We start from the raw sequence: 17,948 nt of genomic DNA, 5'->3' as shown, positions 1-17,948 counted from the left end.
TGTGTTGGTTCGCATGATGGCCCTGTCATCTAACAACCAATCACCGTGATCATTGCGAGGAACCTCGTGCATGAGAATTGACGTCATCCATAGCAACGAAGACTCACTCTTAGTTTAGGAGTTGTAATTTTTCCTTACTAAGAGTAGGTCTGAAAGGCGTTGTGAATAACTTTTAAGAGAACACTCCTAGCTAAAATCTTTTAGTGCGATTTAGGAGTACTCCTAGTGATAAGATAAAATTCTTTGTGAATACGGCCCCTGGTCTCTATATAATATCTATGGTAAAACCGGTGAAATCATGCGCATGCGTATTAGGGGCGTAGTGCTTCTTGTCGATGCGACATCGCCAACTACTGGCCTGGAAGCAGAATACAGAATTTAATCGTTTTTCACGGATCCGTGAAAATGGGGAAGGTTTTGACAACGTTGACTTCTGTACGTGAAAACCGTGAAGAGAAATGTTTTCAGGTATTAGTAGCCTACATCATTGTCGTGTAAACGTATATGACTTAATTATTTAAAAAGTGAATCATTTTTATCTTCATAAATACAAGTGTTCATGTTTCTCAGGTAGATTAAATAATATTAACAGATCGTGATGTAGTTAACAAATGTTTACAAATGGAACCTAATTGTAAGGTGTTAACAATTTTTGTTTTATTTGATTGAAAGCTCTAAAAGTAGCCAATTTGTTGACATACAGCTGGAGTATATAAAATATACATGGATAATATTTGGTCATGGAAGAAATTCATAAATATTTGAGGTCATAGAGATCTATGATTTTTGACTGGTAATGTGGCAAAGCTGAGCATAGTTTAAGACAGTTTTTTAGAAAGAAAAATGAGAAATGACTGGGGTCTTTTGTTTCAAGAGATGAATCTGAGAAGCAGGAAATTAATCAAAAGTTTCTTACCATTTAATCTCATTCATGATTTGCATTTTTCTACAGGTTTACCAAGAAAAGGGCTGCATCCAAAACCACATACTTCCCTACTCTGTCAGTATGTTCAAGTTCACAAAAAGTATCCAATGACTTACTACTTCCATCGGGATTCTAAAGTGTGCATCTGTTGGACACTTTACTTCCAAATGACGCTGGTACGCCACATGACAATGACAGCATGGATTTCATTCATACACAATATATAGAACTTACTTTTTAATGGTTGCCAAGTGATTACTTATTTTCAAAAAGTACCTTCTCAGAGAATGCAATTTCGGAAGCAGCCAAGATCAATTGTATTCTCTAGCTCTATTTCACAGATCTGACTGAAATAGAACTGTCAATCGCACAGGAGAGCGATCTATCAGTGGTGTCCCAAAATGAGGGTTCAGTGAGCCTGCAGCGCTGTGTATCTGAGAAATCATGCTCATTCATTGGAACACTTGTCCCTGGACATCTGGGACTTGCCCTGAATGAGCAGACCATCCTCAGAGATTGTGTGCTGAGATATATGAGAATTACTGATGTGCGGTAGACTAAGGCAAAAGCAGTGTACTCGAATGAATGGGCATTAGTTACTTGGCAACACAGGACAAAGAAACATACTGCAAATATGAAATTACATATGGGTCCGCTATTAAAGGGCAACTATAACTGTAAAGCAATGACATCTACTTAATAATGCAATTATATTTCACCTTTCATAATTCATCTTAATACACACAGTTGCCAACAACATAAAACAGAACTAAACTTGACTTGGGTAAGATTCTCCGCATGATTTTGTTTCTCGGTTCAGAGGATAACTTTGCTTGGATAGTTTAAAAATTACCATGTAACCATAGTTTGCACTAAACATCAAAGCTGGTAACTTTGTATTAGGCACCATTGTGGTTCACAAAAGAAATTCAAATAACAAAAAATACTGGCAGATGCTAAGGACATGGCAAAAATGTGCATACCACAACTGTCAGGTTACATTCTCATATTTCATACACTGGGGAAATAATTTTTTATAATACATTTCCATTTATTTTTTTCTTTTAAATACAGTTTTATTATAGCACTCTTATCATAAAGCTGTGACTGTCATGTAATAATGTGAAGTCATGGTCATGTAAAGCTGAAAAAGGATTCGTTTACACATTTACTTAAAACGGTAGTTTTTCATTTGCTTTTTTCACGTACAGACGACACCATTGTTAAAACGATCCTCGTTCACCCGGATCCACAAAAATGATAAAAAACGCAGTAGTTTTTCTGCTGCCAGGTCAGTTAGTTGGCGATGTCACTTTGTAAAGAAACACTATAGGCGCCTATAGACCGAATACGCAATACGCATGACATCACCATTTTTACAATTTCACGTTTTTGTAGATTACACTGACATGATAGAAGTATCATTTTCAAAAACATCCACTTTGCAAACTAATTTTCAAATGTTTGCGTTTCCAGGCCCCCAAAACGACGTTGTCATGTAAATGAGCGGCCAAAATTGATCTTTTAATCTTGGTTGAACATTTAAGACAGTATGTGGGAATCCAAGGAACTGCTCGAAGCTGGTTTGCCTCTTATCTTCAAAATAGAAACTTTTCTGTTAAAATTGGAAACTTTTCCTCATCAATAGCTTCGATCACATGTGGGGTCCCTCAAGGGTCCATTCTGGGACCAGTGTTATTTTCATTGTATATGCTTCCTCTTGGTTCTATTATGAAATATAGCATTTCGTATCATTTTTATGCTGATGACACCAAGACATATCTGCCCATAAAGCCTGGAGATGATAAATCCATTAATTCACTTTTTGAGTGTCTAAAAGATGTAAAATGCTGGATGCATAATAACGTTCTAAATAAGGACAAAAGGTTTTATCTTTGACACGGAATAAAAATTTGATAGATCAATTCAGTGGAGAAAAATAGTTTCTTTCAATTGCGAAATATCGCTAAACTTAAATCTATCCTATCTTTTACTGATCTGGAGAAAATTCATGCTTTTATTTCTTCGTGTCTTGATTACTGTAATGTTCTGTATCTGGGTGTAAGTCAGTCTTCTCTGTCACGTCTTCAGAGAGTACAAAATACGGCAGCAAGGTTGCTGACAAATACAAAAAAGAGGGATCATATATCCCCTATTCTGGCCTCGTTACTGGCTACCAGTTCATTTTAGAATAAAGTACAAGGTACTTTGTATACTTTTAAAGCTCTGCATGGACTGGCACCAAAATATGCTTCTGAACTTATACATTTTAGTTACTCACAGAGATATCTAAGATCCCAAAATCAGCTGCTCCTTGAAATTCCTTGGTCACGCTTAAAAACTTAAGGAGATCGTGCTTTCTCAGTCGCTGCTCCTGAGTTGTGGAATGGGTTACCAATGTTTATCAGATCCTTTACTTCTGTAACCATGTTTAAAACTCAGCTTAAGACATATTTGTTTGATGACGCCTTTGCTACTTTGTAAGGCCCGCTAGGCTTTGATTTTATGTTTAAATTAATATTAGTATTATTATTTTTTAATTTTTATATTGTATTCTTTCTTTGTATTTTACTGTTTTATCTAATCCGTTTGAAATTGTACAGCACTTTGGTACACACTGTGTTTTTTAAGGTGCTTTATAAATAAATTTGATTTGAAAATGGTGAAAAGTTTTCCGTTTTAGTTGAAAATGGTGTTGTGTAAACAGACCCTTAGTGTCAGACAGTTTTCACAGACAAATATTTGAACCCAAGTGACAGCGTAAAAGTAAAGTCTTGGCAGTCAACTCTGGATTAAATTCCCTCAGATAATTATATGGCGAAAAAGTAACCGGAGATGCATGGTTGCCATGGAAACACTCACAGCAATTTATTGCCATACAAGAATATGGTCTTTTTTATTACATTAAATAGCAGTAATTTAAAACCTTTGAATAACACAAGCCCAAAGCTGAGCTCAAAGTTAACATGCTGCAGGCATGGTTTCTTTGAAAGCATATTTAGCAGATTTGATTTAAACTGCTATATGTAAGGTGTGTAATGTAAGGTGCTGAATTTTTGTTTTGAGTAAAAAGTAACCTCTGAGGTGTTTGTGGTAAATTTAATAGTAGTGCTTAGGTTTAGGGATATGAACAAACTGCAAACTCCAAGTAGGCTATTAAACTTGTCAAGTATCTTGTCCCGAAGGAAGGAAGGAAGGAAGGAAGGAAGGAAGGAAGGAAGGAAGGAAGGAAGGAAGGAAGGAAGGAAGGAAGTGGATGGATGGATGGATGGATGGATGGGTGAGTGAGTGGGTGGATGGATGGGTGAGTGAGTGGGTGGATGTATGGGTGAGTGGGTGGATGTATGGGTGAGTGGGTGGACGGATGTATGGGTGAGTGGGTGGATGTATGGGTGAGTGGGTGGACGGATGGATGAGTGGGTGGGTGGATGAGTGGGTGTGAGTGGATGTATGGGTGAGTGGGTGGATGTATGGGTGAGTGGGTGGACGGATGGATGAGTGGGTGGGTGGATGAGTGGGTGTGAGTGGATGGATGGGTGAGTGGGTGGATGGATGGATGGGTGAGTGGGTGTTAGGATGGATGAGTGGGTGGGTGGATGGATGGATGAGTGGGTGGGTGGATGGATGGGTGAGTGGATGGATGAGTGGGTGGGTGGATGTATGGGTGAGTGGGTGGATGTATGGGTGAGTGGGTGGGTGGATGGATGAGTGGGTGGGTGGATGGATGAGTGGGTGGGTGGATGGATGGATGAGTGGGTGGGTGGATGGATGGGTGAGTGGATGGATGAGTGGGTGGGTGGATGTATGGGTGAGTGGGTGGATGTATGGGTGAGTGGGTGGGTGGATGGATGAGTGGGTGGGTGGATGAGTGGATAGATGGATGGATGAGTGGGTGAGTGGATGGATGAGTGCGTGGGTGGATGGATGAGTGCGTGGGTGGATGGATGAGTTGGTGGGTGGATGGATGAGTGGTTGGGTGGATGGATGAGTGGTTGAGTGGATGGATGAGTGGTTGAGTGGATGGATGAGTGCGTGGGTGGATGGATGAGTGCGTGGGTGGATGGATGAGTTGGTGGATGGATGGATGAGTGGTTGAGTGGATGGATGAGTGCGTGGGTGGATGGATGGATGAGAGGAGATGACTTAATGGATGGATGAGAACTTTGACTTAAAATAGCTTTCTCTTAGTTAAAAATATTTAATTTATAAAAAGTTTAATCTACCATATTTTTACATCACTGTTCTGGCAATCACAGCTGCCAAAATGTACCCTTTAAAAAAGCAATAACATTTGTAAAAAAATTCAAATAACCCCATAAAAAGCCCTTTATCCGCAGTAGCGTTTCAGAATGACCTCTGGATTCACTTCTGATGCACGGTCAGATACTCTGTCACTCTATTTTGTGACATTACTGTACTAATAGAATCACAGATCAACTATATGCTCATCCTCATGAACAACCTATTCAATCTAGACTCTAAATCAACCAGCTTAAGACACAGTTGTCCTGAATACAAGGACAAAATATCAGCTACTTCAAAGGTTATTTGAAAAACCTGATTATATTATGTAGACAGAACTGCAAAAAAAAAAAAAAAAAAAATCTGGGATCATTTATGTAGGCAGGCATTTCAAACCTACTTGTGGTTAATGTGAAATTAATCAGGCATATATGAATGTTTGCATTCATATATGCCTGAATGAGGCTGCCTTGAGTTGGTTAATTTATCAAACATTCTCAATCTAGAGATACTTAGAGAATTTCAATCAGCAAGACATGCCTTCATTTTGTGTAAGGAGTAAATGTCCACCCATCTGCGAGAGGCCAGTGTGTGTGTGGGTTAATTATCTGGATCTCTCATGCCTAATGAATTGGAAAAGTGAAACACATTGACCCAAAATCTGTAGCACTGAATTTCTTCCAGTGGGCAATTGAGATTTTATCATCAAATTTAACGAATAATTAAAGTGCATATTTTGTACCAAAAGGCAGCAGATCTCTGTCAATAATTAATGGAGCATTTCTGGCAGGAGATTCTCAACCTCTCTAGAGGATGTTACAACACAGCGGGTTTAACAACCAGATGTGGTTTTGGTAGAGAGACACGTCTTAATTTGTCTTAAAAAGCGTGAGATTTCATATTTTTCTGCCCCTTGGCAATGATCTAAGTAAAATATTGTTATCTAAGATCAAGTCGCTCAAATCAATGAGACTGTCATGGAATCACAGCAATACAGTTTGGGAATATTGTCTGTGGCAATATGCTTTGTTTCTACTCTCAGCGTCTGCAACCTGCTTGCATTCGGCACCGCAGTGCTTGTAAAATGCATCAGTACACCAACCATGATTTGGGTTTTTATTGCTACAAAATGACTATTTTTCATGGAGAGACAGGGAGCTCTCAAATACACATTGATTTGTATGTACAATAGCAAAAAGAGACCACAAAGTCACGATATCCAACTACTCTCATCTCCAAATCATCATGTAAAGCGTGTTCTTCGGACACATTTCTTTAGCATTTGTTATGCAACTTTGGAATGAATTGGCAAAGAGGTAAATATGACTAAATTTAAGAAAATAATCTACAGACTTTCACAGCCGTTGAGCTGAAATCAGTGTGAAAAGAGTTTCAGAATGCGATATAGGATCAGAATATAGATGACATTACATTGTGCTCAGGGGGTGAAACTAATATCCTTTTCATACCGGCCTAATGCAGTTGAATTTATTAATTTAATAAGCATGAAAATCTAGGCATGCCAATTTGACAGGACGATCCATAAAAGTATGCATAGGGAGACTGATGAGAAACCTTAACTGGGAATAACTTGAGTTCTGAAATAATGAACACGGAAGGCATGAATCGGTAATTGTCTTTCCATAAAAATCTGGATCGACTGCTGCTGTGAGAGATTAATCATTTACATACGGCATTTAAAAGAACTTTTGACTTCTCCAATAATTGCAGTTGAACCAATGCTCTCTAAGTTAATTGCTGCTCCCATGTGGCCATCAGTGAAAACAACCACACAAATGCGGTCAATGGGCCAGTCATTTTTCTTTAAAGCAAATCTTTGAGTCTTTGTGTTTGATGTAGACCGTGCTATCATATTTCATGATGGTGTAATGCAGTTAATTATTTTGCACACCAACCCAAACTCTTGTCTTGTGGAACATGCAATAGTTGCGCTCTGTTCAAGGAATATTTCACCCTCATGTCGATCAAAGCCCGTATGGGGCACAAAACCTCTGCGTTCCACAGATGCAAGAAAGTCACGCAGCTTGGAATGACATGAGGTTGAGAAAATGATGACAGTGTTTTCAACTATTCTTTCATTGAAAATAGAGACACACACATAGGCTTCCGTGTCCTTTGAGACTCACAGGATGCTGATAGAAAAGGCAAGAGTGACAAAGAAAGAATAGTTTTCAGTTTCCAAAATTCAAAATTTGAACAATGCAGACCAGCTGGGATCATGAAGCTGGTTTTATTAGAAACAAAACATACAATACTGCTAGAACCGGCTCATAAATATCAGAGCGACAGACAGAAAGGCAGCTTACAAATTCCGCAAGTCTGTGTTTGGAACGGGCCACTCAACCTTGTGGTGAAACACAAACCATCAACAGCAACGAGACGAGAGACGCGCACAGGTTCTAAAAATAAGTCATTGTTCTGCGCTGTTGGCTAGAGGCGGCGTTCGAGCTCTCATGCTTAATTGGCTACATTGGCACAGCTTTCACCTTCCATGACTGGGAAAATAAAAGTATCTGCAGCAGGTATGCTAAAAAGAGAGTTTCCTCCCTCCGTTCAACACGAGGTCTCATCACAGAGCTTCATACATGTAAACATCAGATTTAAAGCAACAGTTCAGTCAAAAAAAAATTGTTCCAACATTATTTGCTCACCCTCATGTTGTTCCGAACCCATATGCTGTTATTTTTTCCATTAAACACAAAGTATACATTTTTAAAGAATTGTTGTTGTTTTTGCCACAAGAAAAAAGCACAATAAAAAGAATCGATATGACTCATTCCAGGTTTTCTGAAGCCGTACGATAGCTTTGTAGAAGGAACAAGTCATTATTAAGATATTTCATGTCTAGCGCATGTGCACATTCAAAAATGGTGCAAAAAAGCCATCAACCAAAACCGGCATTGTTTTTTTGTTTGTGTAGTAAGCAACATGCCATTTTTGAATTTGAGGAAAATACTAGACCGTTAATTTAAGGGAAATGCTGACTAGACAACTAGAAAGTTAACATATGGCTTCAAAAGACTAATGATTCTTTAAAAATATTCAGTTTGTGTCAAAGGACAAAAAAAAAGGCAGCATATGGGTTTGGAATGTCATGAGAATAAGTAAAGAACGACTGAATTGTCTTTTTTTGTGTAAACTATTTTTTTTAAACTATGTAGCCACTTCACTCACTTAAGTAGCTAAATTCATTCTGATTGAAACAGAAACAAATGTCTTGTCCTGATGTATACTCAGCATGTAGTGTTATGAGGATGCGGTGTTTGCCATTTTTTTGACATAATTAAATATTAAAGAATGGAACTTCACGAACCATTCACGATTGACTTTTTAAAGGTCTGATCTCCGTATTTGAATGATATAAATGGAAAAAACTGAGGGCAGTGCCAATGTAATCCTGCTGGCTGTGTGTTACTGACAAAAAGATTGACGATTGAAGGCTCTTAGGCAGCGCTGGAAACGGCCAGCTTTTTCAGATGATCCATAAACACCTGAAGACTCACGTCATCTGTCAGAATGGGTGCGCCAGACTCCTACACAAACACAGGAAGTGTGATTCAATCAGCGGCGGTGAATATTAGAAGAAGAAAAAATACATGTTTACATAGTTGTATAACAACAGCTCGTTACAGTAGACTAATCAATATTCCTCACAAAGGAAATGTTCTTGTGTCGGTAAGATATACAGCACTCACCTGACCCCATGCATACATGTTGTTGTGAGTCTGAGAAGGATTCACTTTGGATAGGAGGAAACGAGCCTGGAGGGGAAAGAAGAAAAAAAAATTGTGGTACAATTTCAGACCCTAAAATCAGTGTATTAATATGCAGAACAGTTGCCAAGTCTCAATGACCCATTAAAGTCATTTATTCACAAGCAGCATTTAAAAAATCCTCGAGGGCGAGTTTCTCAAGCGTAGAAATTGACTGAGGAGCTGTCAGAAAAACTGTTTTCAAAGTAGCACCTTCCATTTGAGCCGTCATTTATCAAGGCTTGAGAAAATGGAGGTGGTTTTGTAAAAGCAATTTATAAATATTTGCACAGACTAATCTAGAAATTACTGATTCAAACAACTGTCATTGGCCATTTAATAACATGGCTCTATCAAACCAAATCCATTATTTAAAAGAATTGATGGATCTTGCTGTAAAAATCTTTTGTAAAATAGCCGGTAGACCTACACACACATACACACACACACAATCTTGTACATCTATCTTTGTGAGGACATTCATTGACACAATGCAATCTTTAGCCGCTTACCCATCACAACTAAGTGCCTAACCCGAACCCTAAACCTTACCCTTATCCCTAAAACCAAGTCTTGACCCTCAAACAGGCCTTTAAAGGGGTCTCAGAAAGTGAGGACCAGGCCAAAATGTCCTCGCTTTACTCTCTGTCCTCAATCCAATAGTCTAAAACTCAAACTGGTCCTCACAAAGATAATTGTATAAATACACTACACGCACACACACACATTGGGTTTTCATGTGTGACCAAACATCAGCTGAATTCCATATTCAAGAGCCAAGTGCACTTAAATGTTGGCTGCAACACACAGAATGATCTTTGCTTTTTTTATGCTGCTTGGCAACCATAAACCTCCATCAGGCTAATGAACTGTATTACTTGGCAGAAGAACTGCTTGTTTGTTTGGGTTTTCTTATTATAATTAATCCATTTAAGGACGTCCATCCTTCGGATGAGACGTTAAACCGTCTCATATATATATATATATATATATATATATATATATATAGAAGACCCTAAAATCAGTGTATTAATATGTGTGTGTATATATATATATATATATATATATATATATATATATATATATATATAATATTAGGGCTGTCAAACGATTAAAATATTTAATCGCGATTAATCGCACATTTTTATCTATTCTAAATGTCTCTTGATTTCTTTTTGTCCCATTATTTTTTCTCATTTTAATGCTCTTATCAACATGGAAAAGTGAATCGGCTTGCTTTGTGCAAATGTTTTTTATTGAAAACAACATTGGCATATACTGTGTTCAATTTCACACTAACATTCTCACTTGGAGCAAATAATCTCTCACACAATGTAACACTGTCCATCAATAAAAGGGTGAAAGAAATACTGACGAGGTAACGTTACTGATTTTGACGAGTGGGCGTAGAAACGCATCAGCTGTGTGTGTGCTTGGCCTATTTCAGACTGGACGTGCTGCGATGATAGCTCAGTTCACAACGACACAACACACAGATCACTTTGGTCTTGTCAATTGAACCATTTGGCAACTTTTTAAAAGTAAACTTTCCATTCAGAATCTTATTGGCATCCATTTCGGCGTCTCGCGCTCATCATTCATCCACTTAAAACGTACATTAAAGGGGGTCACACATCCATCATCCAGGTGGATGCTGCACATTTGGTGGTGGTTGAGGAGATTCCCCCTTCCATATGTAAAAGCGCTTTGAGTGCAGAGAAAAGCGCTATATAAATGTATATAAATGTAACAAATTAATTTAACTGTTTATTGAAAATGGGTATCTTTTATATTATAACTGATCCTACCAATCCATTTTTAGGGTTTGGGTTATTTAATCTATTAATAGCTCTATTAGAAGTATATTTGATTAAATGCCTAAAAGTATTGACAATCCAATTCAATCTAATGAAACTATCTTGTATCTATTTGACCAAAAACTGTGCTTTTAAGATTATCGCTTGGCAACATGCTAATATCAGATTTTATTGAAATCAACTAAGTCGAGTCTCTCAGTCTCATGTGTTTCATAGGAGTAGTGCAGAGTTGCTGCCAAGTACAAGTAGTATTTGTAATCAGTCACTTTTTAAGCTTAATTTCTGTTAGAAGGCACCTTACAAGGCAGCTGTCCATGTAGGTTTTATGAACAAATCTCATATTACACAACAGCTTGTGGCTTATTGCTTTATTTAATTAAGATCATACAGGTCTGTGAATATTAAAGGGATAGTTCACCCAAAATGAAAATTCTGTCATTTACTCACCTTCATGTTGTTCCAAACCCTTAAGACTTTAGTTCATCATCAGAGCACAAATGAATATATTTCTAATGAATTCTGAGAGATTTCTGTCCCTTCATTGAAAGTCTGTTCACACAAACCTCTGACGCTTCAAAACGTTCATAAAGACAACGTAAAATAAATCCATGAACCAAGCAATTTAATACAACTCTTCAGAAGAGACATGATTGCATTATACGATGAAAATATTGCATTCAGGCTTTTATTCACATATAAACATTGATCAGTGAACATAAACAGAAGCTCAACTGTACTTGCTTAATGCGCGAGAACAAACCTCACTGATTCTTGTGGAAGCTGAAAAGGTGTGGCGTGACGGACGAGAATGAACCTCTGGTTATCGCAAGTAAGCATGCTTGAGTTCGTTTACCAAAAATTGAATGCTGTAAAAAATGTTGCTGATCAATGTTTATATGTGAATAAAAGCCTAAATTAACTATGGCCGTCATATAATGCGATTGTGTCTCTATATTGAAGATTTGGGTTAAACCCCTCAATTCATGTGGATTTATTTTACGATCGTTTTGAAGCGTAAAAGTTTTGGGTCAATAGACTTTCAAAGGAGGAACAGAAATCTATGAAAAAATGTGTTCATTTGTGTTCTGAAGTTGAATAAAAGTATTATGGGTTTGGAACGACAGGACGGTGAGTAATGATGACAGAATTGCATAAATGCACAGTAAACTTCAAAGTTAAGAACGAAGAAGGAGAAGAAATTGAAAGGGAGTGTGGAGAAACTGATTTAGCAAAAGATTCATTTAGAATTATATCATTCATTTTGAATTATCGGTATGAATATTAATAACCTTTAATATTACTTTTCAACTAAACTCTCCTATAATCTTAGACTAAATCAACTGCAGTATGAGTGCCTCATAAATATACAAGGCAGAATTCAGAAAGAAACTGCGTCATCACATGGCCTGTACCTGACTGCCGCCGTGCTCGGTGTCGATGTAGCGTGGCATGGGGAAACGAGTGTGTAGAAGCTCTTGGGCATCATCCACGGGAGCCTGCAGCAGGTGGCGGAAGTTCTCATACTCGGGCATGTCCTGGTACCCGGCTTTACGCCACTGAGACACCGTCTACATGAGGGAAAATATATATGTCAGAAGTCATACTATAGGATAAATCTGAAAACTAATTTACTACTGCTAATAAATTGTTTGTTTTTTTAGCTGTGACTTAAGGGAACATCTCACTTTTTTTTATTTCACTTCTGTCTGCTGAAACACAGCCAAGTTTAAAATTGTTTCAGTGCAAAACTGGCTCTGATTTCATGTGCTCAGATTATTGAACAGCTCAGACCGAGACCAAGAAAACAGACTGCATTCTTAATTATTGAACACATGAAAAAGACTTGGCGTTAAACCAACATCTACCCAGTCACAGGGGAAAATATACCACAGTGCAATTTGAAGGCAGAATATGTGCTGTGATTTACAGTAGCATCTTAATTTGACATTCTACAAACTACACGTAACTTTGCAACTACATGTCAACTAGCAGTCATTATAGTATTAGTAGTCTGTCTGCTTAATATCAGCTAAGGCTGCGTTTACACTTGGCATTAACATGCGATCACCATGATCCGATCAAGCAGATCGGATCATTAGCCAATCAGGACACGGTGCGTTTACATTTGTTCATATTAAAGTAGCCTCTGTATCTGGATAACCGTATCAATGTCCTAATTGCTTTCACTCACTCACTGTACTTTCCTGTGCAATCTCCAGTCTTACCGGTAGATCAAATTTTTCAAAGTTTTTTGAATTAAGGAATACTTCCAGAGTTGATCATACAAAAATAACTGGGTTGATCATGTTAAACGGTCACATCACCGATCATCGGGTTTAAGGTTATAGCGTGCAATGACTATATGGGAGATTAATAAACATGCTGAAACAATAAAACCATTTAACATTTAAAACATTCAAAAATAAAAAGTGTATTCACATTATTCTTCCGGCAAAGCAGCGCACGCTCTTCATTAAGATCTCATGACTGATCTCAGCTGTGATTGTACAGGCGATCGCCTCGTTCAGATAATGTTACACAATTAAAATGAAAAATGACAGTATCATGCAAGTCTAAATAAACTGTTTTAAATATTGACATTTATTGTAAGGTTCAAATAACTTTAATTTGCCTAAACTGCGTCTGGCCATTATTTTCTGACAGCAGATTTATATGACGTCCACATGTGAATGCAGACACGGTGGCTGGATTGCGTTTACATTACACTGAGATCCGATCACAATGCGTCCTCGACTACCTCCGAACCTGGACACGCTGATCGGATACCATTCCGATCAGAAACGCGTTTACACTAGTCTTTTTAATGTGTATGTGGACAACATTAGGATACAGGTCACATGTTAATGCCAAGTGTAAACGCAGCCAAACACTTTATTTTGATGCTCACTAACAGACATTCTACTGACTGTAAGTAACCCCGCAAGTACAAGACATTCTACCAATTCTACTAACCCTAACCTAACAGTCCATAAATACTCTAATGAGGTTTAGTTGACATAGTTGCAAAGTTACTTCCAGTTAGTAGTCAGTTACTTCTATGTCCAAAGTGGGCCCTTTTTACACCGTACCTCTCCGTGGTAAATCAGAATCTGGAAGAAGGTGTCCATGAGGAGGATGCGGTCAGGCAAGATACTGCTGCTGTCCAGCAACACGGGCTACAACAACAGGAAACAAAGCCTGTTATTGGACTGTCATTGTCAATTAGATGCTTTGATAAACATCTTTCCTGAAACTTCCCCCCTTCTGTTCGCTGTGTCAGGGGAAAAACAGAAAGTGACAAAGCCCTCCATTAAAAGCAGATTAGAAAACACGCGTCAGTTTGAGTTGCTCGTTGTATCATCGCCCTGATGTTGTTTAACTCACTCAGTACTACTAAAGAACAAGCACTACAAACCATCAGATCATTATGTAGAGTTTAAACAACCCATTTATACAACACTTGCCTGCTTGCTTGCTTTCTACCTCACAATAATTGTGTTCAAATGCATGCAACCTTCAGACTCCTGGGTTAGACGGGTGAACCGCTAATATTTGATGTAACAGGTGGAATAATATTTACATTGCCATTTGCGTTTGCGGGTCGGGAATCAATAGGCAAGGGCGGACTGCGGGTCCAATAGACAAGACTTTTTTGCCTCAGTTCGGTACCCACTGAGAGGCATCTGCTTTCAAACACTCCCGTGCTTATTTATTTTCAAGCTCTGTAGTCTAAAGACAGCCAAAGGTTTGTAATTACATCATGGTTTGCAGCCCTTTAGCATTGTAGCCAATCACTCTGCAACTGAAGTGATTGACAGCTTCAGGCATTATAAAGGGAGCGCTCTTTGCTCGCTTTCTGTACGTAATCTATTCACAATTTTAAAAAAAAGGACCAATGTCAGGACCAATGTCCATATATATACTGCAGAGTTTCAGGAGACAACCGCATTTCAATGCAGAGTGAATCCTCTAAAATATCTTAGATATTATATGACATTAAAGGCTTATATTTGGCATTATGTTCTTTTAATTTATGGAGATCTCTAAGCGTCTGTATATCCTATGGTGCGATTTAGCACATTTGTTCAAAATAGGCTGCTCACATGATGTAGGCAAAGGTTTTGTATGGTTTACACGACTGCCTTTTTTTTCTGTTAATTATTACCATGTTGTGCTGCGTGTCTAGGCATTTAAGTTGATGCATTTAAGAGAAATAATGTTGGTTTGATTGCTTGCATTACATGGGAAAATTAAGATTTTTTTTCTACTACCTGATGTATTAAATTTAATGCGGGTGTGGTCCGGGTGGTCTTTGTGTCAAACGGTTCAGGTCGGGTCGGGTACGGAATTAAATTAGTGCTGCTGTCGGATAACAGGCCGGGTGTTCTGTCAAGTACTGTGGGTGCGGGTTTACCAAACAGGACCAGTGCATGGTACCATTTGTCATGGGTACAAATGGTACCATGCCTTTGCAAAAAGATTTAAAAGACAATAATATGAGCTTAAACCAAAATAAGAACCAAAGATCTCAGTCCACTAATTAAACAGAACACATTTTAATCTTTTGTGTCAGGGGACATCAAGGTCAGCACAATCATCATGACACTGCACTTCTGAATCAACGTGACTCATGACACATGACACGCGATTTACTCATTAAGCTCATTGAATTAATACTGATATTTAAAGAACGCTTTTACTACATGTTTTAGCAAGTTTCACTTTCTTCCAAACTTTCTAAGTTTGGAGTCAGTAAGATTTTTTTTTATCTGAAAATAAATGAATACTTGAAAGATATTTATCAGTAAATTGAACATTTATAATGTTACAAAAGATTTCCATTTCAAATAAATTCTGTTCTCTTGAACAATCTATTCATCAAAGTGTCTTTGAAGAAGAAATGTTTCTTGAGCAGCAAATCATCATATCAGAATGATTTCTGAAGTATCATGTGACACTGAAGACTGGAGTAATGGTGCTGAAAATTAAGTTTTTCTATCAAAGGAATAAATTACATTTGAAAATAGAAAATAATTATTTTAAATTGTAATAATATTTCACATTAATGTTTCTACTGTACTTTTGATCAAATAAATCCTTGGTGAGTATAAGAAACTTCTTTTTCAAAAACATTAACAAACCGATTTTTATATTTTATATTGAGTGTAATACATAGTTTTGTGTGTGTTATGTTGTGTAAACCCCGCGCAGCCGTATAACCCTCTTACTGAAATAGTTCTGCTTATCAGCTATGGGCCACTATTACCTACAATTGTGTCGAACAATGCAGATTGTCTGTCGTTCATATTACTTGTGAATAATGATAAAGTATGGATCAAGATTTTGGTTTACAAACTGTAATGTTTTATCAGTCATTCGAGTTTGTGCTCGGCTAACGTTTGTACCATTATTGTTTGGATAAGTGTTTACTATTTAGCTGTAGCCCGGTTCGCTAACATAAGTGTAAAACAAAACGTTCTTTCTCTGAGTCTTTATAATTAGAACAGAGTGGAGCACTATCAGTATTATAGTAAGATGTAAAGACGCGAGCACTGTCCACGGAAGTCCTCGCTAACTTGCTCAAGTATTCTCTATGTAAACACCCCTAGCATTGTCAAACTGTGATTTATGCCATTGTTCTTCGTTCATAGTTATGACCAAAAATTTCTGTGTACTAAATACACCTATGGCCTAAAAAGTTAGATGCAGTGCTTGGGTTTTTTTAAAGAAACTTTATACAATGTTTTATGAAATGTTTTTATTTACTTTAATTTTGCTTTTTAATTTATTTATATTGCCTTTGGTCAATATATATATATATTGGCCATTAGGGGTGGAGCCGAACCCGAATACGGTATTCGGAAAGGCACAAATAACGTGTTTTTTACAAATACTTATTTCGAACAAATACTTTAAAAAGTATTTGTATTCGGGAATAGGAAAAACTTTATATCAAAAAGCTGAGTTTCCTCATGAGACCACACAGTGCACGACGCCCGGATGAGTGAGAGAGTGACGGACACAGCCTGCTCCACACAGCAACAGAGAGGGCTCGGCTGAGCGAAAAAACACTTAACTCCATCACTATTTTTGTTGAATAGATGTTTGTACCTTAACTGGGTTCCTGAGGCAGTTTAAAACTTTCGAGAAGCGGAGTTTGATCGGGAGATTATTCCATTACGCTGCATTATTGACGTCTGCGGTCGGGTGCGCTCATGTTCGCTCTGTTTACGTAACGTCAGCTGTTTAGCGCGGGCTGTTGACAGAGTAACGTTAACGTTCGGTTAAAAATGCTTGTGTAGTTGTGTCGAATTGTATGCACGTGTGGGAGTTATATGGTACGTTTAAGTTACTCTGTCTTTTGCAGACAGCAAGATGTAAGCTTCATAATGTTCACAATGGTATTTTATTAGTTGTTAGTTTAACCATGGATGAGGTAATGGCTGTTATGTTATTTTCTTTTCAATGACGTTCCTTGTTTCATTGCTGGATTTATGGAAAAACATCAACCAATATTGCATATCCATAATTATTATAATGGATATAATTAAAGAATACTTACACATAACATAAATTAGAAGTGTAACGCAAAAATTTTTTTACGATTACGATTTTTACGCCTATTTTGAATTTTACTCGAATACAAATACAAATACTTTTCCCCCCTCAACAAATACAAATACAGATACAAATAGCGGCTGCTTTGCACACCCCTAATATATATATACATACAGTATAATAGATTGGTCAGATGGCCCAGTCTGTTGTGATTACAATCACAGCACAGTAGGCTACTGACCAATCAGAGCACAGTAGGCTAACGGAAAGGTGGGGTTTAGAGAGACTGAATCTTCAAACTGCTTCGAACGAATCAATTGAAAATCTTTGAGAAATGAGGTGAATTTAAATGCATATTATGCAAAAATTATGCAAAAATTATATAAAAATTTTGACCTTGGATGCATGGAAACCTGTTGTAGGTGAACAATTAGGAACATTTAAAATACCATAATAAGGGCACTTTAAATATAGACATGGCTAAAAAAAAAAATATTGTTTATATACATTTATTTCTACCAATTTGGGGAAAATTTTAAATGTGCAGAGTGCATGAATTTCCCCCCAGGGCACATAGTATCTACCATTTATGAAGTCCCTCATTGGTCATCTGAATCATGCAAATTGTACTTG

General features: G+C 37.5%; 1 protein-coding gene across 1 annotated transcript in view; it reads right to left on the bottom strand.

Annotated features, from left to right (window-relative positions):
* Window positions 1–6,269: 6,269 nt before the first annotated feature.
* The window catches only part of sec23a (Sec23 homolog A, coat complex II component), a 29,226-nt gene continuing 17,547 nt past the window's right edge, over window positions 6,270–17,948 (bottom strand). The window contains exons 17-20 of the mRNA XM_079633126.1: window positions 13,847–13,933; window positions 12,170–12,325; window positions 8,884–8,949; window positions 6,270–8,721 (exon numbers count right to left, since the gene is read on the bottom strand). Coding sequence (XP_079489252.1) covers window positions 8,632–8,721; window positions 8,884–8,949; window positions 12,170–12,325; window positions 13,847–13,933 — 399 coding nt within the window. The 3' untranslated portion in view covers window positions 6,270–8,631. The remainder of the gene's footprint in view (window positions 8,722–8,883; window positions 8,950–12,169; window positions 12,326–13,846; window positions 13,934–17,948) is intronic.

The sequence above is a fragment of the Phoxinus phoxinus genome, assembly GCF_949152265.1.
Source record: "Phoxinus phoxinus genome assembly, chromosome: 13".
In the NCBI taxonomy this organism is placed as follows: domain Eukaryota; kingdom Metazoa; phylum Chordata; class Actinopteri; order Cypriniformes; family Leuciscidae; genus Phoxinus; species Phoxinus phoxinus.
This window is presented reverse-complemented; position numbering and strand designations above follow the sequence as displayed.